Raw genomic sequence first — 24954 nt, 5'->3', positions numbered from 1 at the left:
TCGACAGCAGGGGCCCACCGCAGCCGCGCGGCATCCCACCACGCAGAACACACGCCCAACGTTTCTAAAATATATGTGTATTTATCCACCGCACGCGATGCAGCCGGTTACAAAACACGTGCTGCGCGTCCGCCGGTCAGCGGCGGCGGTGGGCCGGCGCGCCGTCTGCCGCTGCGTGGCGCCCGTCAGTCCCATCTGTTATATAAAAAATAACCGGACCCGGGTTGCGGCGCACGGTCGCGCTACGACACAAACAGTATGAAAAGGTAAAAGACCTCTGGAACGAACGCGTCGCTGCAGCCGGCGCGCCACCCAGGGGCGGACCGCCGGCGGCCCCGCCCGGGGTCACCGGCGCAGGCCGCCCGTTCGTCCCGGTCCCCCCCCCCCCCCTCCCTCCTCCCCCCGACACTGAGGGCTGCTAATGCCCGGGACAGCGGCCGCGGCCGACACTCACGCTCTCACTCGGCGCCGCACGCCACCTGACGCCGCGCGCGCGTGCGCAGGCAGTCTGCCCGTCGCTCGGTCAGACACGCCGCCCGCGACGTCGCGCTCAGAGCCGCGCCGCGCCGCGCCGCGCGCGGACCAATTGGCACGATTTCTCCCCCTCCCCTCCCCGGAGCGCCTATGGAGACAGCGGTGTGCGGGCGGACCGGGCGGCGTCGTCGCGCCGGCTGAGTACGGGGCGGCGGTGGGCGGACGGCCGTTTGTACTGCGCCACCGCGAGAGGGCGCGCCGCCCGGCCGGCCGCCGACGCTCCGGCCGCGCACGCCCGCCGGCTCGCTCGGCCCCGCGAGCCGGCTACAACCAGCGCGACCACATCAGGTAGACGAGCAGAGCGCCGCCCAGCGCGGCGGCCGTGTAGCCCAGCGGCCGCAGCTGCTGCTTGCGCCGCTGCCACAGCTCGTGCTCCAGCTGCCGACGCCGCATCTCCTCGACGCGCTGTTCCAGCTGGGCCTTGCGCACGCGGCGCTGGCGCAGACCGCTGCTCCTGCGGCCGGCGCAACGGCGCGGTGAGAGCGACGCTCAGAGGCCGGGCGCACGGCGACACACTTGTTGTTAAAACAGGAACGTGACGCCGACTCAACTGTTTCCGATAAGTCCGGCGTCGATGCAGAATTGCATCATCAGACTAGATTTGCTTCATTTGTTACCCAAGATAAGCGACATCGTCAAAGGATTGTGACTGATGATATTCGCTTACAGACACACCACGTCGACAATTAAACCTGGGCTCTGCGCTTGCGGGACAACTTGGTGTGTAACTGGGCAGCTAGTCGCAAAACCGTGAAGCAAGCGTATCATTTTCTACTCTGCTCAGACGGAACACGCCAAGACGGCGTTCTTAACCAGCCTACCTCATCGCAGTAAGCAAATACGGCAAGCGGTGGTATCAGCGCCCTCACGTGACCAAACAAGCCAATACCACAGCGTGGCGCAGACCGCGATAGCAGTCGGAGTCGGCACTGGTGCAGTGTACGAGTCTGCTGACAGTGGCGTGGTGCCTGACCTTAGTTTCGGCCACCTGGTGTTTACGGTTTGTCGGCGTCAGTCGAGTGCCCGAGGCAAGGTGTGGGTGGCGTGGTAGCACGCCTCTGCCAGTGCGGGGCAGGGGCCAGGTGCCAGTGGTGTGGTTTCAGTGATGTCAGTGCTCGTGGTGCTCGTGCTCTTCGGTGTCAGCGTCGGTGTCGGCGTCGGCGGCCGGGCGCGCGCCCCACTCACCCGTCGTTCAAGAGTGGCGCGTCGATGAGGTGGGTGAGCCGGGGGGCGACGCCGGTGTCGGCCGGTCGGCAGGCGTTGGGGCGCGGCGGCAGCTGGGGCGTCTCCTCTTCGGACGAGTCTGCGACAGACCGCGAGCTGTCAGACACACACGGACCGTCTTAGAGCAGCGCCGGGCGACACGCAGCGCGGGGGAGCCGCGCACAGCACAGCACGGCACGGCACGGCACGGCACGGCACGTACAGGGCGGCGCGCGTACGCAGCGGGTACGGCGCACACGTGAGGAGCAGCACCAATACATGGTGGGACGGCCCAGACGGCCGGAGCCCGGGCACCGGCCGGCGACTTCCGCCCATGTCAGCTGGGCTGGCTGCTGTGTGAGCTGGGAACGACAGCGCCGGCACACCGGGCACGAATATAGCTTCGAGTATATTTTTAGGTGGCCGAGGTGGTGCAAAACAAAGCCTGAGTGCTACGAACCTTTGCTGTGCGTGCATGTTACTGAATTAAGACAGTGGACCAAAGTCAAACGGAACAAGCAAGCAAACCACGAAGGACAAAATGCCTGATAAAATAGCTGATGATGATGATGATTGGGGTTTTAGGGTGCACACACTACTAACGTCTTTGCGCCTGATAAAATAGCTTGCCGGGACCGGGGGCGGATCCCACAACTGACGACGGGAATTGATGTACGCGGGCAAAAAGCCGCGTCGATTTCGGTCCAGTTAGTTCGTATGTGGTTTTCGAACACACTCAATGCACGAATAGCTAAGGTACGTTGTAATGAAAACGGAAAAATGACCTTTCAGGTTTGGTCGCAACGGGAATAAAACGAATTTAGTGAGCAGCCCCATAGCGCCTTGAAAGCTAAATACAATAACGGCTTACCGGAACAGTGGTGCAACACAGGAACAGAAAGCGACAGTTTTGAAACCAAACAGAACAATCGGCAAACATTGACGAGATGGAACGGCAAGCACACTTAACCAGTCATTTAGTCGGCAAAACAACAGCTATCAAATAATTATGCTATTGGTTAGAAACACTGGGCCCACACTCATTAGCCCGGCGCGTTCCAGCACTGCGCAGCGAGCCCCCGGCCGGCGGACACGCGTCGGAAGGCGCGCCGCGCCAGCCCAAGCCACAGCAACCCAATAAGCTGAGATGGAGCCGCGCGCTGGCCGGCTGGGGAGACCCGAAGGCAAGCGACGCAGTGGGAGGAGCTCGACCGAGGGTCGGAAGGAACTCGGCCGCTGCCACCCCGTGCTACTGACCGGGGGGGGGGGGGGGGGGGCAGCGTCCGGGGATGGTGCCTCGCCCCCCCCCCCCTCTTGCCACTCACCAGGGGAGTAGGACCCGGGGACAGCGCGCCCCGTGCAGCTAAGCGGGGGGACCAGGACCCGGGGACGGCGCCCCCTCCCCTCCCCCCCGTGCCACTGACTGGAGGGACCAGGACCCGGGGACGGCGCCCCCTCCCCTCCTCCCCGTGCCACTGACTGGAGGGACCAGGACCCGGGGACGGCGCCCCTCCCTTCCCCCCCCCGTGCCACTGACTGGAGGGACCAGGACCCGGGGACGGCGCCCCCCCCCCGTGCCACTGACTGGAGGGACCAGGGCCCGGGGACGGCGCCCCCTCCCCTCCCCCCCCGTGCCACTGACTGGAGGGACCAGGGCCCGGGGACGGCGCCCCGCCGTGCCACTGACTGGAGGGACCAGGACCCGGGGACGGCGCCCCCTCCCCTCCCCCCCCCCCCGTGCCACTGACTGGAGGGACCAGGACCCGGGGACGGCGCCCCCCCCCCCCGTGCCACTGACTGGAGGGACCAGGGCCCGGGGACGGCGCCCCTCCCCTCCCCCCCCCCGTGCCACTGACTGGAGGGACCAGGGCCCGGGGACGGCGCCCCCTCCCCTCCCCCCCGTGCCACTGACTGGAGGGACCAGGACCCGGGGACGGCGCCCTCTTCCCTCCCCCCCCGTGCCACTGACTGGAGGGACCAGGGCCCGGGGACGGCGCCCCCCCGTGCCACTGACTGGAGGGACCAGGGCCCGGGGACGGCGCCCCCCCCCCCCCTCCCCGTGCCACTGACTGGAGGGACCAGGGCCCGGGGATGGCGCCCCCCCCCCCGTGCCACTGACTGGAGGGACCAGGGCCCGGGGACGGCGCCCCCCCCCCCCTCCCCGTGCCACTGACTGGAGGGAACAGGACCCGGGGATGGCGCCCCCCCCCCCCCGCCCCTTGCCACTGAGCGGGAGGAGCAGCACCCAGGGACGGCACAGGCAGCACAGCTGGGCGTTACGCTGAAGCCCTCACACCATGCACGCGAGCTCGGCCCGCTGACCGGCCGCTCTCCCGACCCACACGCGGCCGGCCGCCACAAGCGACGGACGCGCCGCCCGCGCTGGATCAGGGTCAAGCAGCAGCCGGGCGCGCGGAGGGCGGCGGGACCGGGTCACCAGGCGGCTTCAGCCACAATACCACGCCTTAGTTGTACGCGGAAATAAATTTTAATGGTGACTGTAAGATATCCTGAATGAAATTGTTTTATGTATTCATGGGTGATTCAGAGAATTAGCGCTGAAGGTCCTTTGCATTGGTGGGCGAATCAAGACAATTTCCGCTGTAAGACAGCGCATGTTGACAAATGTTACGCGCTACTGTCTGAATCAGTCGGCCAGCAAAAGTTACTGACAGCCAGACCGCCGGCGGCGTTTGGCAGCACGATGCTTTCGGACCTGATGGCGGTCACTGGGAGCATCCGCTGAACAATCAACCGAAGAGCAGACAAATCACGGGACAGTGTAGGCGCCAATGGCTGGATCAGCGAGGCCATTAACACCAGGCCTGACGGCAAGGGCGTTCACTGCCCGGTACGGAAGGGGGGTGGGGAGATGAGAGAGGAGAGAGGAGAGACGAGAGAGGAGAGAGGAGAGGGAGAGGGGGCGGCAGGGCAGGACAGAACGGACAGGAGGGAGACAGCCCTGTGCGCCGAATACCTACGACAGACGACATCCAGTCGGGCCGCCACCACGCTGAAACAGCGCCGCGCACCAGCTCAGATCGGCCGCCCCTCCACCGCACACTCGAGCACAGCAGCCCACCACCATCACAGACCCTCCACCACGCGCAGCCAAACGCCACCGTAGTCACGGCTCAGCTGACCAGCGATCCTCCAGCACACCCGTCACCGCGGACGGCGCGGCCCCAGCGGCCCCGCGTCGGGCGATGCTGCTCACCGGCGGCGGCCACTCACCGGATAGGTTCTCCTCGTTGTAGATGTCGGGCGAGCGCAGGTCGGCCGGCGGTGACCTGGCGACAACACGCGGCGGACCTCAGCACCGGCTCGTTGCTCCGCCGACGGACGCATACTCACACGTAACTTAAAGCTGAGTGCGAGCCGTCAACGCGACGTTCTTAAGCTGACAAGGCGGATGCGCACAAACAAGTGACGTCCCAGTTACCACCGTGTGGATCTTCCCAACCAGTGACACACACTGACAGCCAATGAAGATACCTTGAGTTCAGCCCCAGACGTAAACCTATCTCCCCTAACCCGGCATATAATTAACAGCGAGACAACAGCGCCATTGGCGACAGGCAAGCCAGCACACTGCCGCGCCGAACGCCAGGTCGCCAGGCAGCCCGGCGCAGCGGGCAGGCCGGGCTGGGTCGCGGCCGCTCGCCGCGCGCGCTCGCCGGCCGCTGCCCCCGCGGCGCACCTGTTGAGTGACTCGGTGCGGGGCGGCGGCGGCGGCGGCGTCTCGTCGCCAGACTCATCCTCAGACGGCAGCTTCCGCTTCTGCGGCGAGCTGTTGCTACCGTTCGTCAGGTCACACTGCGGACACACGGGTCGAGTAAGAGCCAGGTCACACTGCGGAGACAGACGGCCGGATGAGGGTTAGGTCACACTGCGGAAAGACGGACCGGGTGAGGGTTAGACACACACTGCAGACAGACGGCCGGATGAGGGTCAGGTCACACCGCGGACAGACGGCCGGATGAGGGTCAGGTCACACTGCGGAAAGACGGACCGGGTGAGGGTTAGACCACACTGCAGACAGACGGCCGGATGAGGGTCAGGTCACACTGCGGACAGACGGCCGGATGAGGGTCAGGTCACACCGCGGACAGACGGCCGGATGGGGGTCAGGTCACACTGCGGACAGACGGCCGGATGAGGGTCAGGTCACACGCGGACAGACGGACCGGATGAGGGTCAGGTCACACTGCAGACAGACGGCCGGATGAGGGTCAGGTCACACTGCGGACAGACGGCCGGATGAGGGTCAGGTCACACCGCGGACAGACGGCCGGATGAGGGTCAGGTCACACCGCGGACAGACGGCCGGATGAGGGTCAGGTCACACCGCGGACAGACGGCCGGATGAGGGTCAGGTCACACCGCGGACAGACGGCCGGATGAGGGTTAGGCCACACTGCGGACAGACGGACCGGATGAGGGTTAGGCCATACTGCGGACAGACGGACCGGGTGAGGGTTAGGTCACCCTGCGGAAAGACGGGCCCAGTGAGGGTTAGGCCACACTGCGGACAAACGGATTGGGCGAGGGTTGGGCCACCATGCGTACAGACAGCCGGGTGAGGGCCAGGCCACACTGCGGACAGGCAAGGTGAGAGTTAGGTCACACTGCGGACAGACGGGCAGGGTGAGGGTTAGGCCACACTGTGGACAGACGGGCCGAGTGAGGGCTAGGCCACACTGCGGACAGACGGGCAGGGTGGGGGTTAGGTCACACTGCGGACAGACGGGTCGAGTGAGGGTTAGGCCACACTGCGGACAGATGGGCCGAGTGAGGGTTAGGTCACAATGCAGACAGACAGGGTGAGGGCTAGGTCACACTGCGGACAGACAGGATGAGGGTTAGGCCACACTGCGGACAGATGGGCCGAGTGAGGGTTAGGCCACACTGCGGACAGACAGGGTGAGGGTTAGGCCACACTGCGGACAGACGGGGTGAGGATTAGGTCACACTGTGGACAGGCCACACTGCGGCCGGGCGAAGCTCAGGTTACACAGCGGCCCCGCCCCCCCCCCCCCCCCCCTTCCCGCCGCACCACGAGTGACGCCACCAAGTGATCCCCGTCCCCTGGTCGTCGGAGTTGTGCCCCCGGCAGCCCCCCCCCCCCCCCTCCCGCCCGGTCCGACTCACTCACCAGAGCGTTGTGTTTGAGCAAAGACCTGGCGCCCTCGACGATCGCCTGGTAGGAGAACTTGAGCTGCTCGTGGGTCTGGATCAGACCCATCCGGTAGCGGCGCATGTCCAGCAGCACGCTCTGTATGGTCTGGCCGTCCACACAGCCGTGCTCCAGCTGCCGACACGGGCGGCGGCGTCACACACTGCCGACACGTGGGCGACGTGACCGAGCGGGCACGCCGACACGCTGGCTGACAGCGGCGCTGCGGCGCGGCGCCGGCCAGCCACCACCTGCAGCCACGTGTGGCACACACTGGTGCAGACACCGCTGACACGGTCACCGCACAGACCGGCCAGACCCGGCGCCGCTGGCCGCCTGGTCGCCGACCTCAGACGGCGGATGTGGCTGGTAGTACATCAGGCAGCTGTGTTATTCTATGCATGTGATCATGTTGTTGGAGGCTCATGGCATTCCTCACTGAAATGTCCGTAACTCGTGCTTAGTTTGGACGTGTCACTTCGATAAATGTACTTTAATTATCATGTGATAGAAACATCAGTCGCCAGTTAACAAATCGAATGGCGAGTAAGACGATCACGGGAGTTGAACACGCTGAATATCCCCAAAAACAGGCCTGCCTGCCTGTCCATGGCGTCCACGCCCCCCCCCCCCCCTCCCCCCCCCCCCCCGGTATGCGCACGCGCGCGACTGGGTGTGAACGCCAGAGCCAGCACTGCCTGCGGTCCGGCAGATGTCAAACAAACAAGGTGCACCTGTTCCAGGAACGGAAACTCCTGTCAGCGTCCGCAACTGCCGATGTGTTGGTTTTGATTGTTGATTTTCTATTAACCATACAGGCAACACCGAAAAATCACATCGCTTTCCGACGGGCACTGACAACATCCCACCATGTCACAAAACAAGATGCGTGGCAGCGGCTGGTCGTACTGTCCGAGCGATACTATTCGGGATCCGTTCTGGCAGAGGCAACAATCCACTGACATCCGTGGGGAGGGGTGGCACGAAACATGAGCCACGAATTTAGTAGGCAGTTTGCAGATTGGACTGCACTTTACGGCCGTCGTCAGTTCTCCAACTCCGGACTGACTGGCCTACGACAGGAAGTTGCCCGTCGCAAAAAACTGCCGCAAGCCAATCACCATCAGCAAGGTTCCAAAGCCGGCCGGTGGCGGCAGTGAGTCCTCTTACGGGGTAAAGCCACAGGAAACCGTCCGAGGAACAGCGACCATGCCGGACACAGGATGTCAACAAACCGCCCGGCACGTGACGGTCCTAGGACCTTCCGCGAAGAGGCCGCGGCCAGGAATTAGGGGAAACGGCAGATAGCAGTCAGCCAGCAGTAATCAGACGCGGCTATCAGGACAAACGCCCGACAGTGTCCGGGCACGGAGCTGCCTGGGTGCGTCCTGCGTCGTCGATGGACCACGAGCGGGCGGCAGGGCTGGGAGAAGGGAGACGCCGTCCCCAGCGACCGACCGCCGCCGAGTGACGGCGCCGTGAGGCCGGGACGCCACCCTGCCTCGCGGCATCACTCACCATGAGCAGGTAGCTGTCGACGAGGCTGAAGGTGCCACTGCGGCCGATGCCGGCCGAGCAGTGCACCACGGCCGGGCCGGCGTCCTCCTCCAGCACGCCGGCGTCGCGCACCGCCGACAGGAACATGAGGAACGCGTGCGGCGACTGCGGGATGCCGAAGTCGGGCCACGTGGTGTAGTGGTAGTGCAGCACCTCCCGCTGCTCACCGCTGGCCCGGTCCGTCAGCCTGCCGGCGCCGGCGCCGCCAGGGCGTCAGCGAGAGGGGCCCACTCCGCGGCCGACAGCGGCGCCGAGGCGTCACAAGGCGAGCAACGGCCGCCGGCGGGGCGCCGACCAGTGCCGCGCAGCAGTGGGCCTTTCGGCGCAGCTGCATTTATGTGGCCAATTTAACTGACCATTGTAGGATGGCGAATGTGACGCCCGGTATGTCAAGCCATGTGGTTTGTTATTTCACTTACTCCTAGCGCAGCCTCCTTAATTGTCAACCTAAAACGGGCTGTATCCTGATTCCGACGCATCTTTGCAGGCCCCAAGGAGCGCGTTTGTGGTGAGCAGTCCCCAGCCGTGGGTCCCGAGTCTGACCCACAGTTACCAGCGCTACGCGGGTCCCTAGCGCAGCGTGGCGGCAGCCGCCCTCAGGGGGGGGGGGGGGGGGGGAGGGTTCCGACAGCGGCGCGCGTCTCACTTGAGCGCCGACACGGTGTAGTAGCTGCAGTCGGTCTGGCTGACGAGCTCCACCGTCAGGCCGACGTCGTCCATCTGAAGCCGATCCTCCGGCCCGCCGCCCAGCGGCCAGTACTGGTGACACTTGATCTGCCGACGAGGCGTCCGACATGTGGCAGTCACCGGCCGCACCCGCTCTGACGGGACGTGCCGGTGTTTCCAAACTAATCTGGTCAGGTGCAAGGATGCCAATACTCGTTCATGCCATTGGCGCACTCTGTCAGGCCTCCATGTGACGCTGTTCCTTCCTTTCCTCAAGATCAACCGGTCAGCGTCGAGCAAAGCAGGCCGGCAAACGATTGTTGACACATCACAGGCGATGCAAACAGAACGAGCGAGTCAGAACGCCGCACTGTCTGGATGCACAGAGTCCAAGGTACTGCTGAGTGGTAGCCAGTAACCTGGCGTCGCCATTGAAAGCTGTAATGTCAGCATGAACTGGATTTCATGACAACATGACAGCATGGCAGCATCAATTGGAGTCAGCAGACAGCATGGATTTCAATCCACATTCTTGTCGCCTAGCTGAATAAATCTGTGAGCCCCGAGCCACGCAGGGACAGCAGTCAGCCTGGGGTCAGACGGCCAGCACTGATGACACCTGACTAGGGGGGGGGGGAGCACACACAGTCAGCAGCCAGGCGTCCGACAGTCTGACAGCGACACACACCAGGCGGGTCCAGGTCAGGAGCGGCGGCAGCACACACCAGACCGACCCAGGTCAGGTGCGGCTACACACAACAGACGGGCCCAGGTCAGGGGCGGCGGCGACACACACACCATGCGGGCGCAGGTCAGGAGCAGCAGTGGCACATGTCAGGCGGGTCCAGGTCGGGGGCGGCATTGACACACGCTAGTCCGGGTTTCCAGTCAAGGTGTCAGCGTATCGCTGGTAAAGAAGTGACACGACCAACAGGCAACAAAGGCAGAAAGTCACTGGGGAGTCATCATAGCTTATTCATCAACCACTGCCACTGCCCAGCTTAGTTTTTCTATGCATTCCTGATGACAACGAGGGATGGAATGTCACTGAATCACCATGTTTGCAGAACTGATCAGCTAATGTCTCTGTAGTTGCAGAACACAATATACATGCTGATGTAAAAGAGTGGCTATGAGCTAGCATTTGTTCCTCTAAAACTCAGGTAGCATATTCCATTTTGCTGTCATCAGTGATGTACACAAAAGTGGGTTTGCAAGTCATGTCCAAATACAAGGACATCTGAACAACTATGATGCTTGATAGTATGTGCAGAAGCTTAAATCTGACATACTTCCACATAAAATGCAAATAAAAGAACTCATACAAATGTGGAACACTTTGTTTCAGGGAATGTACACATTTGCACCTCAGCATCAAACACCATTTTGGCAATATGCAACAAGCAAGTTTACATGGGTTGCAATGCATATTGCAAAATGAGTTTGCTGTGGGAAATGTTTATTCGGTGGTGTTCGGCACCAGACACCAACCATCGTTTTATCAAAACACGCTCTCGCTCCCCTCCCCTCCCTTCCACCCACCAGCGCCTATGGCCTCACCTGGTTCTTCTCGATCGTCTTGTTGAGCATGATGATGGCGCGCGAGCGCTGCTCCCAGACGAGCAGCCAGAAGTGGCCGGTGGTGTTGGGCAGCGGGCCCTGCGTCAGGATGTAGCGCCGCCGCGCCGCCGGCACCTCCACCAGGCTGGCGTTGATGTAGTCGGCCGGGCCGCGCGACAGCCGGATGCGCGTGTGGTCGTACGGGTTGACGTCCCTGTACCGGTTCAGCGGCCGGTTCTCCACCAGCTTGGCGTCCTTGTAGGTGAAGTTGAACTGCTGCGCGTCCATGCGGATCTCCTGCGGCGGAGGCGGCCGGCGTCAGGCGGCACGGCGGGGCGGGGCACCACGGGGGCGCCCGCTCACTGCCGCCGCGGCGGATCGAGCGGGGCCGGGCGGCACGGAGGCGCCCGCTCACCGCCGCGGCGGCTCGACCGGGGCCGGGCGGCACGCCGGCCGCCCGGCTCTGACACTGGTGGGGTGCCCGGTCAGACGCGACAAGCCGCCCACGCCGTCTTCGGGCACATTCGGTCAGGCGTGTACATGGTTTAGCGTTCCTGCCGAATCACAACCAAACCTACAGGATATTTCGCAACTTCTTTCTCACCCTGACACCACCACAAGGTCCGTGAGGTTCATGTGACATTGTCAGCTGCAAGTCGCAAACCACCAGTCCACGGAGCGTGGAGGGCGAGAAAATTTTCCATCCGTCAGCAGCCCTGTCTCCAGCTCCGAGATGTTCTCGAGGCCGTCCATTTCACCGAGGGCGTGGGACTTTTACAAACCAGCAAACTCTCAAGTCTGAGCGCTCCCTGCTACGGAGATCCTCCATGTAAAAACTCTCTCCATTATGTGTCCCCTGTGAGACCTGACAGTCCCAGCGCCTTAGCGACATGTCCTTGACTGACTTAACCTTAAATGCACCCTGGACCATGCCCGTCTCTGGCACCAGCACCTTTTCAGAAGTATTTTCAGGAACACCCATGCTTAAGGTTTGGCAATGTTCTGTGGCCTGGTAAAACGAGATCAATGGATTACTTACAGTTTCTTAAGTATCGCCCATAACTTAAAAATTACGTGACTTTGGTTACTTACGTCAACTGACTATGAAAACTGTTGAAGCCACAGGACAAAATGCAGAGACTGAGGTCGAGAGAAAACATATGACACAACTTGTACAGCCTTCCAGGGCATTGTCAAATGCAACACAACCATGAAGTGGCGAGACTTGGCTGTCACAAGCACTTAAACCAGAGAGACAGCTTGTACAGCATGACAAGAATGAGACCACAGTGGATACTTTTGTCGCAAATTACGCTGAATGGTTTGCACGAGTGGCAAAGTGTCTGGAGTTTCTGCAAAGCTTGCTGTGCCTGTCCTCAACCTACCGGCCTAGTTGTGCCATCCAGTTCAACACATGATTCTGGATCCACTGTTTTGCTAAGAAATACATATGGTTTTACATTTGCACAATGCTGCAGCATGGCCACCCTGGGCATTACTTGACCTTCATTGGCCTACTGCCACCTGTCCCTTCCACATCAATCATGCCAAACAATGTGCCCCTGTTGTGGAACTTACACCTGTGCTGCTTGATACCAAGTCAAGCATGTTTCCCCGGACCAAAGTGGCAGCAAAGAGATTGAAGAACATCAGCAGGATCCCATGTGTGGCATGGGGTGAGTGAGACAACAGCACACGTCAGCTGTCAGCTGTTATCATACCTGGAAATGACACCAGAAGCCACCCTAATGGGCCAACAAATTTGGGACGCGATAACACTAGATTTCGCCAAGTGTTGAAAGCCCCTTCATGAGAATTTAACATGCAGGAGTCCACTGATGTAGCACCCGCAAGCTCAGTCACTGGCACCGGGCTTGAGATGTGGTTGCTTATTAGCAGGCTCATCCTTCAAAATTGTAATTGATGAAATTGATGCGCTTGAAGTAATTTATAGTTTTGGCAATCACGCCCAAAATTCTCTTGAAGCTGTGCATGTTTGGGTGTATACTGGCTAGAATTAATTGGGCCATATGCCTATGTAGTATCACAGCACACCATATCTCTGGGTCACCTCATCTTGCATGCCAGACTGGGCTTCAAAAAGGTGACACTGGCCACTTTCTTGCCAATTTGCTGTACCTACATATGGTACAGTTTTGAAATCTGAAAATGGCTAGTAATTATTGTGTTCATCTACAATGTGCTGTTGGCTTCAAATCTTTATCTGCATCTATGATCATCCAGGAAAGACACAGTTGTTAACACTCATGCCTCATGGCTTCTGTCTTTATGCTCTGACAGCTAAAATCTGATGATGACAACTATGTCTATCGACATCTATGGAAAGACCGATCTACAACGTACGCATGCCAGCACATGGTGGTACGCACACATCAGCCGCTGAGTGCCTGACAATTGTCAGTTCTCTCCCCTGTTAATTAATTATCCTCTGTTCCTTAATTTTCTATTTCATTATTAAGAATTAAGATTACATCAAGACTAATAATCCTCTGTTAATTAATCTGTACAGAATAACTATCCAACTTTTTTTGTTTCTGAAAACTAAACGCACCTATGATAAAAAAATGCATGAAAAAAATGTTTACTTCACAAAAATGTGGCAACCAGGCTGGGCCAGTCAGCTATTCACGCAGAAAATTTAGCACAGTTCAGGTAAGACCCAGTTGACAAACTGCCTCCCTGTCTGACTGCACATCTGGGAAACCAGAGGTATGGGGTTTGATTCGCCACGGTGTCTGCCCTTCCTGCCAGGGTAAGAGGCAGGCGACGCCATATAGCCTCAGCAGCTGGTTGCGTCGTAAAGCCCCAATGGCATGGCTCATTGTCTGACTGTGACAATATTTCTTTGAAGCGGGTACATGGAGATTGTACCTTTATGGCTATATCATTGTTTGGTGCAGTTCTGATTCTAGAGCACAATCCAGCTTTAGCTCATTCAGGAACACAAATTTCAGGTGAGCTGTAAGAGGTCCTGGTGTACAGCCATAATGGATCTAGTACCTAATGCTGGACACTGTTCCTGAGAGTTAGGAGACTTTGGGGAACAAATGTTCCAACAAAAGTTTGTAACACACTTCCCAGGGACAACTTGATCTTACTTTCCCTTGTTTACATTCCCTTTCTGTGTTAACATTTAGTAGCTATTTCCACATCCTGGTTTACTCCTTTTTAGCATGTCAAATAATTCAGAGAAATATCTGACACAGACAGTGCCTTATGCTAATTTTGCTGCAATTTTGATAAAACAAAGGAAGTGCTATCCAGCTACTTTCTTCAACAGCCAGCTGACACCATCTCACAAATGCAATATGCAACAGCATATTATCAGCCAGGAAAAGGGCCTTTTATCTTTTTGGAAAGGCCTCATCTTCCCCCTCACTGTACAGGCAGGAAATGCCTCCCCAATACTGAACCCAAATCATTCAAAATTTCTCCACAACCAGAAAAATGTCTTAACCTGCTTACTGATAAACAGACTGCTCCTGATCCCACCCAAAATATCATCACCACATTATGATGTCACACAACTGTTCTTACAATGCAACCCATATGCATTCAACCACATCCATTTTTATCAGGAGGCCATAGAATTTTATCCTGATAAGAAACAAAAAACAAAAAATTACAATATTGACAGTGGCAATTACTGCACCATTACTAGTGGCACTGAAAACAGAAGCTGGATACAACTATGCTACACAATCAATAATTCATTACAAAAACAAACTACCCTGACTGAAACAAGGTCAAATTTTGCCAATCCCAGTATTCAATACTGTATTATTAGCTACTAGGTACAACCCCTGCATTGACAACTGCATTATGAGCTTAATCATCACCATAGCCAAGGATAATTCAGCATTTATGCAGCATAAAACAGCAAATTTGGCATTTGCATCCAGCAACATATATAGGTGCAGAACAGATTTTTCAGGACATATAATTCTGGCTTCCAAGCAAAGAACTATGCAAAACATTGGAAATAAATTGCAGTATCATGAATGGAATATTATTAGTATGGACAACATGGGCATGTCAGTATATTCCGCATTCCATAATCTTCACATTAATTATAACCACCTTTTGACTCAAACAAATTTGCTAAGATATGTGTGCAGCCAAAAATAATGTGCGTCACTGGGGATTTATGACACACTCAGCTGTTGAGGCTATATGGCATCGCCTGCCTCTCACCCTGGCAGGGAGGGCGGGCACCGCAGGGAATCGACCCCATACTTCTGGTTTCCTAGATGTGCAGTGGTTAACACAGACATGTTAGCCACTACACTGCTGGTGCCTCCCAAAATAGTGACATGATGAAAAGAAAAAAGCTGCCCAAAAATAATTTGATGGTAATTAGTTGTAGCACTGGTGCCAACAAATTCCAACAGCAAGCCATCGATAAACCGCATTTAAACACCTGGCCAAGATTTGAAATGTGCTTCAGGATATGCCCAGTTTGCAAGTTGCACTACACCTTTAACTGAAATAAACGATCATACGTTGACCTGCTTCACACACTTGGCATGTTTGTTCCCAAACAAAGAGACAAGGCACATAAGGTCTTCTGGCTTAACCTGTCACCTAGGGGACTTCAAAATACCTAATGATCCAGCTGCTGGAAACCAAATAGATCTGGACCTTCTTTAATGCTGTTTTTTCTTTGTTAATTATTATTCCCAGCATCAAAGAGGAATGCTGAAAAAGTACGTGACTTAAAACATGTCCATATGCTATAATGCCTATATGACTATGAGTGCCAGAGAAACCACTCCTGCACCACAACCCATTGAGTACTTCAGAGGTCTACAAGGGTGTTTTTGTATCCTTCTCAGAAAGGGCTAGAGATCTACAACAAAGGTCATCACCATTCCACATAGGAAGATGGAGTTTCATCATCACAAGTGTACGGCAAAAAAATTTACAACATGATACACTATAAAAATGGTCACCGCCAAACCTCCCTCAAATGAAATGCATAAATGCGACACACGATGCGGCATTCACGGCACCCCACTCACATGGTACAACATTTGCCACTTTTGTTTTTCTTCAAGTTCATTATAGTCTTTTTCAAGACTGGCAACCGTTTCTTCTGATATCATTGTATGGCAATGAAAGAAATCACATTTATCTGGCCAGGCGAAGCTCCATCATCACACGACCCACACGCAGGACCGCTCCGCCACCAAGTACTGTAATGGAGAACGAAGCGACCCCGGTCCCATGTATTGGTGATGTGATCGCTGAGGACGCAAAACACGAAGAGGTTGGCTCCACCTGGCTGATAGTATACTTTCAAAAATGACGTCAAATTAAGGTAACGTCATCAAAACTGAGCTCTCATTTGCTGCTTTTTAGTTTATGACGTCATAAATATTCCTGTATCCTCAATAATACCACAACTTCTTTGGAAAATATGGTAGCGTATTCTACAAGAGATACCAAATTAGATATTTTCCCTTCACTTCACTTATAATATCTAATGCCGGCGAAATAAGAGCAAAGCAGCATTTTAATGCCACGTGACGTCCGTGCAAACCAGTGACAGATCTCAGACTTCGTGACCCGGACGGCCAAGCAGCATTGTGGGTCCCTCCGGCCGCGTTAAACGGTCAGATGACGTCGGAGAGCAGGACGGACCGTTTCGAACATTGCGGCACGTTACACTTTTGCCAGCAAATTTTGTCATTGGTCTGGAACTGCGCGATTAAATGGTGGGCGTCACGGCTCCCACAAGTTCTACTTTGCACGAGTTCTCATCTCATAAATTCATGCATTAAAGATTGTGTGATTAAATCTGTTAAAAAAACGGTTTTTATTCGACACGGAACAATGGGTCTCACAGCTCGGGCTGGACGGGCTGTGGCTGGTATTGAAGGAGGTTCAGCAGGACCACGAAATGACAATGGTAACGGTGATGGTCGTCTCTCCACGTGATGCTTGGTGCTGTGAAGTTCTTCGAGGAAAAATGTGACTTCACAATGATTTACTGGGCACCACGTGTCAGTGGCTGAAGGTAACCCCAAATGCTGATGCAGACTGGTACCTTAACAAGAGGGACATTTGTATATGCTGATTTGTGACCTAGAAGCCAATTTTGATACTTCCGACCGAGATCTTTCCCAAAGCCCAAAAGCTTTCTGTCGCACCATGACTTCTTCCTATTCCCGGTCACACTCTGCACACAAACTTTAATTCATATCTGGCCAACTTTGGGAAGTAGTGAAAGAGAAACACACGCGTCTACGTGTCCGACCTACTGAATGTTGTGGAACACTCATTTGGGTCAAGTACCCTGAAACAAATATGCCCGAGGATGGCTTTAAGTGGGAAGGACACCTTGCTGCTCGGCCATGTGTGCCCAGGAGGCCGCTGGGCAACATCCAAGACAGTCTGCGCCAAGTGGACACATTATTCGGCAGGCGTGCGGCGCCCGGTTTTCTCACTTAGTGGTTCTAAATTATTTCCACTTGCCTCAGATTGAACTGGGCACAGAGGTCAGAAGCTCTCGACAGTCATCCATCCCCCTCATTGATCGAAACCATCCAGGACTGCTTTCTATTTCAACATGTTCGGCAGCCGACACGCTACCGGGTGGGTAAAATTTCAAGTGTGTTTGACCTTATATTTACTAATGAGGAGGGCATGGTCAGCAAAGCTGAATGCCTGCTCGGGCTAGGAAACTGTGGCCATGTGGTCCTAAGGTTACACTGGTCCGCTGCTCTGGGCTGCGAAATCCCCATCCAGGACAGCTGGTTATTACCAATTGTCAATTACCAATTACCAAATATCAATACTTACGAGTGCTTAGCAGTCATCTTAAAGTAATGGACTGGTCGAAGTTAGAAAACTTTGCCCTCGAAGAAGTGTACAAGTTCTTAAAAAGGAGACCAGTACCATAGCTACTGATGTTTCCCCCGTAAGAAAAACAAGGGGCCAAAGAGGAGCCTTTTTATGAACCAGACAGCCATGCAGCTGAAAAAAAGAAAATGCGAAAAGCCTATGGCTTACATCAAAGCGGACACACGATGTTTTGGACCATGTCAGGTCTGTGCGTTGTCGCGAAGACCTTAGGAAGATGCCCAGAAACCTTCGGGAAGAGTATGCAATGAAGCAGACCTAAAAAAAAAACAATAGCCTTTTGAAATACGCTAACTCAAGACCACTCCAGAATTGCAGGGAAGAAGGCCTTAGTGATGATGGGGCGTTGACCAACAGCAACGAGTGTAAAGCCGCCATTCTCTGTAAATTATTTGCAAACGTTTTCACGAACGAAGGGACAAGTGCCATGTATGTGATGCCTAGCAGCTTTGACGGACCGTTTCTGGAAAACGTGGGCATCTCAGCCCAGACAGTGGCAAAGAAACGGACATGTCTTAAGCCATCTAGCGCCCCTAGGCCAGACGATATACTTAGTGAGTTCTTGGTGAGTTTGTAAAAGTCCTGGTAGTATCTCCAAACATGCAATTCCGAGGATCACTGGCATCCGGAAGGCTCCCCTAGGATTGGAGGCTTGGTGAGGTAGTCCTGTTAAAGAAAGATAACCGACAGTCTCCAGAGAGCTACTGCCCAGTGAGCCTTATTGCTGTTCCTTCCAAGGCGCTGAAGTCTTTTGTCAAAGATGCTCTAGGTAATTTGCTGCGCTGGACCAGGCCCCCCCCCCCCCCCTCCCGAACCCAGCTGATGCAGGGAGTCCGAATCCAGGGCTCAAGGTCGGACTGGATCGACGTCGTCAGCGGCATCTCTCAAGCATCAGTGCTGGAACCGACTCTTCATTATCTTCGTTAACGGTCTACCACAAGAAGTGCGAAGCGAGGTCAACATGTTCGCAATGACAGTGATGTGTATTGTCTTGTTACGAGGCACTGGACTGCGTTTCCTCTAAAGGCAGGCCTCGATGCCGTGGTCCAATGGCCCGATGAGTGGCTGCTCCATTTTAATGCATCGAAGCGCGAAATATTGCACATCGGCAACTGCACCCGAGACTGACCTACTTCCTGAAGAACGCCGAAATTGCAGTCAAGCCCACCAAGAAGTAGCTTAGAATCTTCGTGAATGACAGGCTGACGTTCCATGCGCGGACGGTGGAGGCGGTTTTAAAGAGCCAACCGGATGCTGATGGATCCAGGCCTGCCACGTCGTTTAGTCACTGCTGCCATGTTTTTATCTACTGAACCTTTCATTTCATTATAAAGACATTGGACTCGTTGTGTGCATTATGTGCGCACCCACCAACGCCTGGAACGCCCAAGCGGTCAGCCAAGTCGCTGAGCTGAAGACCAAAACGAAGACCAGAACAACCTGAAGACTGCATGACCAGAAAATGTCTAGCACATGGTTTTGTACCTGTTAGTTGACACGAGCAGGAGCAAAGGAACACGATTACAATGTCGTCATTCCTCAGTAACAGCATATGATTGGGAGCTGCCATTTTCACTCTCCTGACCCTCTTTTGTGTTGACCTCTGTGTAAAACACTGCGTATGGAACTAAACAGACGCAAGCACACTTTCATTAGATTCAGCAGCAGCCATTATCAGATACCGTTGGAATCACGCTCTGCCTCCCCTGGAACCAAACAGACACAAGCACAGTTTCATTAGATCCAGCAGCAGCCATTGTCAGATGCCATTGGAATCGCCGCTCTGCTTCCCCTGGCTCTTCACTGGGCCAACCACTGTTCATTCCAAGTGCTGGCTTGCGAGTGATTTTACTCATTACATTTTCCAGAGCTGCAGAGTTCCTAAAACTCCAAATAATAATCGTTTTGTATGTAGCCACAATGGGTGAATTCATACTGAACATGGCAAAACTGATAGCATTAAGAATTCTGGAAGTTTGCAAAATCGAGGTAAGTGAGTAAGTGTAATCAATCATGGTAAGTGATGCCGAATGCCGGTAAACCCAAAATTTGAATTTTTTCGTGCCTGAAAAGATTTCAAAAGTACTGATACAAAGTAGGGTTACATGCTGTGGTAGGATTAAGGAATGGCATAATTGCGACTGAAAAGCTGGCCGGCCTGCGGCGGAGCCGCAAGCGAAAACCAACAAACAGAATCGAACAGTGTTCCGTGCACTGTTGGCGAACTGCTGGCGCATATCCAACATTTGGCTATTTTACGTTATTTTGGACAACGTGCTAGGTTTTTGGAAATTTGCGGCATAAAAGTACGTATCTCAAATCTTAGCGAATGTTTGTTTCGGATCTATCCGTTCATCTCCACGTCATTTTTGTTGACAGACCTTCGTAGCCGAGTTGTGTCCTATTGCCTTCTATTGCGCACGATTTCTTCCATTACCGTTTGGTATAAGTTGATGAATGTGCCTGGCTTTGCGGCGTCAGCTCATAACATCATCCAGATGATACCTGACAATGCCAAACATGTTATCATCCCGTTCGCCCTGCGCGACACGCAGTGTCTCACCATGGTGGCAACGTGACTGATATGGCTGGGCTCCATGTCCCCTGATAAACTGATATACAGTTAGTGTACGTTGTTCCCTGTATTTCTGAGTCGACTCACTGATGATCATTCGGCTCGATTCCGGCCCCGATTCTCGACATGCGTCGAATCGATATGTATCGAGCATGTGTCGATATGTGTGCTGAGACAGTACCTGAGACAATGACTAAGACAATGGCTGATGTGTACAATGGCTGTATGTGATGTGAGACAATGGCTGATGTGATACAAATCGGTCGATAGGTACGTTGAGACATCGATAGGTACGTTGAGACATCGATAGGTACGTTGAGACATCGATAGCCTCAGCTGTCGAGGCGCGTTCGGATGTCCCGACAGCTGAGGCGACCGGCAGGATCGGTGCCTCACAGATCAGGCGGCCGGCGTCGGTGCCTCACAGATCAGGCGACCCGAGTGTCAGTGTCTCACCGCTCAAAGCGCCTGTTGAGGCTGCGCTTTTGCTGTAACTATGACGGATATGCGCATGATGCTGTGATCGAGACGTTTGTTGTGGCACAAACAAACACAGCGGTCGGGATGTTTGCTCCGCAGACAGCGACGGAACGCAACCGGCTATAGCTGCGCCGAAACGCCAACATCTACAGCGGTCAACGTTTGCCGAAACGCTGATAGATACAGCGGTCAACGTTTGCCGAGACGCTGATGGACACAGCGGTCAACGTTTGCCGAGACGCTGATAAATACAGCGGTCAACGTTTACCGAGACGCTGTTGTCTGCAGCGATCGAGAAAGGTGCAGATGGACCGACAAATGCGGCTGTCGGGAATATGATAAAATCTCCGACCCATGCAGTGATGCAGACTTATCCTGAGGCAGCACCCGATACGGCCGCCGAGCTTGCGCCCAGGCAACGACGCCGAGACAGTGATCAGGAATTGTGCTGATACACCGTCAGATGCCGCAGTCGAGACCTTTGCTTGATACATGGTCAGATGGAGCGGTCTAGGTGTATGCTGAGGTACGGGCAAGAGCACCGATGCGCACAATAAGGCGAACCAGTCTACTCGGCGGGCATTGAGGAGTAAGAGCATGGAAATATCGGTTCATTCCTGTTTTCTGTTTTAGAATGGCTGCCAGTGGCGAATGTGTTGGAATGTCTGTCAGTGGCCAGTAACGCAGGCAGCGGGGATATAGTGGGCACGAGCCCCCTAGCTCCCGAGGGGCCCGCAAGGCTCCTCGAGACCTACGATTGAGGGCTTGATTTGAGGGTCTAAAGCTTCCTAAAGGTCGACCTATTCGGGGCCGGCCCGCAGAGCCTGGCACTTCAGTGCCATCCAGAGGTTCCTGTGCGCTGGTCAGGGACCCCCTGAGGTCGACAAGGGACCATATGCTGGTCAGAAACCGCCAATAACGCACAGTCGGCTCTGTGTCGGCCTGGGCCTGAGGATCCATTCCCCAAGCAGGGACAAAGCAGGAGCCAGCGATCTGCATTGGTCAGGGCCCTAGCGTCTATCAGGGCCCCCAAAGCGCGTAGCAGGGGAGCCCCGTGTTAGCAAGGGGCCCGAGTCGGCCAGAGGCAGTGTTTGAGGCGGTCTGACGAGCCTGGAGGGCCCAAAGGAACCGACGATCGAGAGGCCCGATTGAAGGGTTAAAGGGCACAAAGGGCTGGTTGGGTCTCATTCAGATCTCCAGCCTACGAGAACGGGCCCTCAAATGACGGTCAGAGGGCCCTTTGTGGTGATCCGGTGTCCCCTTAGTCGATATGGGCCTGTATGTCGGCCAGATATCACCAGCACCGCACAGTCAGCTCCTTGTCCGACTCCGCGGGCGAGAAGGCCTTCCGCGTCAGGAAGGAGCCAATGTGATATGACATATCCCTCTAGAGGTCTCTGGATCGGACACGGGATGCCGCCTCGTGTCGCCAGAATGGCAGCCGGAAGACGCCCCGCGGTGGAACGGAATGGTCCCTTAGCTCCTGTTCGGGAACAATCATGTGCCTCCTAGTGTTCTACTCCAGAAGGCAACCGAGAACGACCGTCGTGAGAAAATGGTTGCGCACGTTTCTCAAAATAGATTCGTACTGTTCAAAGATCAGACTGGTCGCATCATTTTTTTCTATAACTTTGGGGCTGTCCTCTGGACAGATAACAGTCACAGCGACATGCCAAATCCCGGGCGTAGGAAAGGGAGGGGAGGGGGCAGGGGGGCCTTGGCCCCCCACTTTTCAAGGTGGGGGACAGCAATGTTAACTGACAACCCCCCCCCCGCCCCCACACACACACTTTTCAGATAAAGGTTGCATTTGGCTTACTTTTGCACTGCGTTAAACATGCATGCCGATTTATCTAATTCACCAGCCATCTCCCTTAAGATGCGTCATCTTTTTCGTTCGCTCATTGGCCATCACATAGTGTTACAGCCACAAAGCCTCATAAGATGGGCTTTTGTCATCCCTGTGTTCCTTCTTGGCAAGCCTCTGGCTACGCCCCTGCCTACACACAAAAACAGGTCAAGTCCCCTACGTTGCATGATGGCCAATGAAGTGCCCTCTGAGCCAATCCATACCTAAGGCATACAGCTTCCCGGAGGCTATTTTCTCTGCGGTGGTGTGGTATAAGGGAAGATAATTCGGGAAAAATACTGTTGCAGGTGTCCAACACATGTTTCATACACCATGTAGAAGTAACCCTGATTCAAAAGTATGCAACAAGGTAGCAACACGATAAGCTCGCAGTCAGTCATGCGGGAGACATCCAGGTCAGGGCAGTGACCACTGACGGCGGACAGGAGCAGGGCCCAGATAAGGAACATATGACAGATGGGCCTTATTATGTGGCTTGATTTTTAAAAGAGAATCTCCAGTTTTATGGATTTTGTCACGTTGTTTCTAGCAGTTTCAAGCTCCCGAATTCGTTTCCGTCTAAAATGCTGCGGCAGGTCTTATTTCTTGAAGAGCAGCCATCGAAATGAAGGTGCATGAAAAACCTGACGCACTGTGAGCCATCGATCCACTTCCAAAATTCTCACCAGCTTATATCCATGCCGTATTTTGGCATTTACACTGTGGAGGTAAATGCTTCCTTAATGGCCCAAACTACCTACCCGCTCGTGGTATTTCGCCTACCCAGGAAAAACAATGTTAAAATGAACGAATAATCTAGGGAAGCTGGATAGACTTATTTGGCAACTGACAAAAGAGCCGAATAGGCAATATTATGCACCGGTGATAAACAGCTCTAGACGCATACCTAGCATAGCAGTCCATGACATTTGAATAAAGAGCGATAACAATCTCCATCCCTACCCCTCCCCCCTACCCCCCCCCCCCCCGGTCATCGGGCTCGCTTTCCAGAAAAAAGTTCCTGAAGTACACCCTGAGCTTGGCCCCCCCCCGCCACTTTTTGAAACGCTTCTACGCCTATGTGCCAAATAGATATTCTACCTTTACCTTTCCAGTTCCACCACCAGATTCTAGCCATCACCACTCCGCGGTGCTGTAAATGCCAGTTCGTTCTAAACATCAATCTCAGAATCGTACTGGTGAAATACACGTCCGGATTTGCTTCTAAATGTGCGATTCGATGTGCTTAAGGGTTGACAGGTACTTCTTTCAGATACATAATCATTTTCGTCCACCTGTTGGCCACAGCTAAGTGTTAGCTACGAAGCCGACGCTGCACAGCCTAAGGAGACTGTAACGCCCGGCGTCGAGGCTTTTGTTACCCATTAAGATTTGCGAGCGCGGGTGCTCAAACTACGTACATAATTTGTGACACTTGTCAAAATTCTGCCTGAATGTTGAACATTTCCAAATAGACATGCCTTAACCATGTTGCTACCAACTGTTAACCCATTTCGATCTATCCAGAAACGAATTGTGACGAAGCTTCTGAGTTTTTTGAGTCCAGAAACGGTGAATTGGACCATTTTTGAGTGTTGTTTGTTGCATTAAATTGCCTGCAATCTATTTCATGCAATCGTTAAACGAATTATTTCTTTACTTTATTGGCTATGAATTCAGTCAGAATTTATATCGCAGAAACTTCTGGCTCCTACTCCAGTAATAATTGGACACAGGAAAAATACCAATGAAAAGCATGCCCTCGGTAGCAATTGAGCCACATCCGACATTTTTTCTGGGGGGGGGGGGGGGGCTTTTCCATATCAGGGCTCTTTGTCAACCCTGTACCACCACCCTTCTTGCCAAGGCTCTGGCTACGCGCCTGTCAGTGACTGTTAGTGGTGGAATGCCTATCAGTGATGACCGTCATTGCCAGTGACTGCCAGTGAATTTGTTGCCGGTCGAACACAACAGGCAACTGGCACTCGCGGGGCGAACGGTGGACAACACTTACGTCATCAATGACGTCTTTTGGCGCCATCGAGCATTGCGACACGAAGACGCCATGGACGAATCCCTGCAGGGCTCTCAATTCCACTGATGCCCGGGCGTAGTGACAAATTGCCCCAGATTCTGTGCTGGTTTGTTGGCGTGTAACAGCACTTCCTTGCGATATTTCCCAAGTTTGAGCTGCGTCGTAACTGCCTCTTTCATTTCTTCCGGCTTCCAGCAGTTCGGTAGTAAAGCCGTTTATTTCCTGTTCGCCGTGAAGACGCGCTTCCGTTCTGTCTGCACCTATTCGGTTCGACATTCGTCATCTCCATTGGTGTGGGCAGCGAAAAAATTGGCTTCGAGGTCAGGAGGTCGATAAATCTATGGGGCTCAAATAATAGAAAAGATTCCTCGTGGAAAAGCCGAAACGCTTTTGGGAGTTCAAGGTGGTGTTTTAATGGAGAATTGTGCTGAAGA

The 24954-nt window shown here is 54.7% G+C and overlaps 1 protein-coding gene across 2 annotated transcripts; it reads right to left on the bottom strand.

Moving 5' to 3' along the window:
* Positions 1 to 408: 408 nt before the first annotated feature.
* On the bottom strand, positions 409 to 15938 carry LOC119108970 (tyrosine-protein phosphatase non-receptor type 2). 2 transcript variants are annotated; one of them, XM_037232515.1, is made up of 9 exons: positions 15739 to 15938; positions 10697 to 10993; positions 9117 to 9244; positions 8432 to 8657; positions 6893 to 7048; positions 5438 to 5553; positions 4972 to 5027; positions 1720 to 1837; positions 409 to 988 (listed from the first exon to the last, which is right to left on the bottom strand). In XM_037232515.1, the coding sequence occupies exons 1-9, from the start codon at positions 15820 to 15822 to the stop codon at positions 799 to 801; spliced, it is 1371 nt and encodes a 456-aa protein (XP_037088410.1). In that variant the 5' UTR covers positions 15823 to 15938; the 3' UTR covers positions 409 to 798. The 2 variants fall into 2 exon arrangements, with proteins under 2 accessions (XP_037088410.1, XP_037088411.1); XM_037232516.1 differs by having other exon boundaries at positions 873 to 988; positions 1720 to 1854.
* Between the last annotated feature and the right edge of the window lie 9016 nt (positions 15939 to 24954).

The sequence above is a fragment of the Pollicipes pollicipes genome, unplaced genomic scaffold, assembly GCF_011947565.3.
Source record: "Pollicipes pollicipes isolate AB1234 unplaced genomic scaffold, Ppol_2.1 Scaffold_7135;HRSCAF=8457_pilon_pilon_pilon, whole genome shotgun sequence".
In the NCBI taxonomy this organism is placed as follows: Eukaryota; Metazoa; Arthropoda; class Thecostraca; order Pollicipedomorpha; family Pollicipedidae; genus Pollicipes; species Pollicipes pollicipes.
This window is presented reverse-complemented; position numbering and strand designations above follow the sequence as displayed.

What these genes read in the sequence shown, in the direction of transcription:
- LOC119108970 (XM_037232515.1), bottom strand. Translation starts at nt 15,822, where the DNA reads ATGATATCAGAAGAAACGGTTGCCAGTCTTGAAAAAGACTATAATGAA. An exon ending in CAACGAGGAGAACCTATCCG is followed by an intron (nt 1,838 to 4,971) that starts GTGAGTGGCCGC and finishes GGTCTGTCGCAG; the next exon opens with ACTCGTCCGAAGAGGAGACG. An exon ending in GCGCCACTCTTGAACGACGG is followed by an intron (nt 989 to 1,719) that starts GTGAGTGGGGCG and finishes CGCCGGCCGCAG; the next exon opens with GAGCAGCGGTCTGCGCCAGC.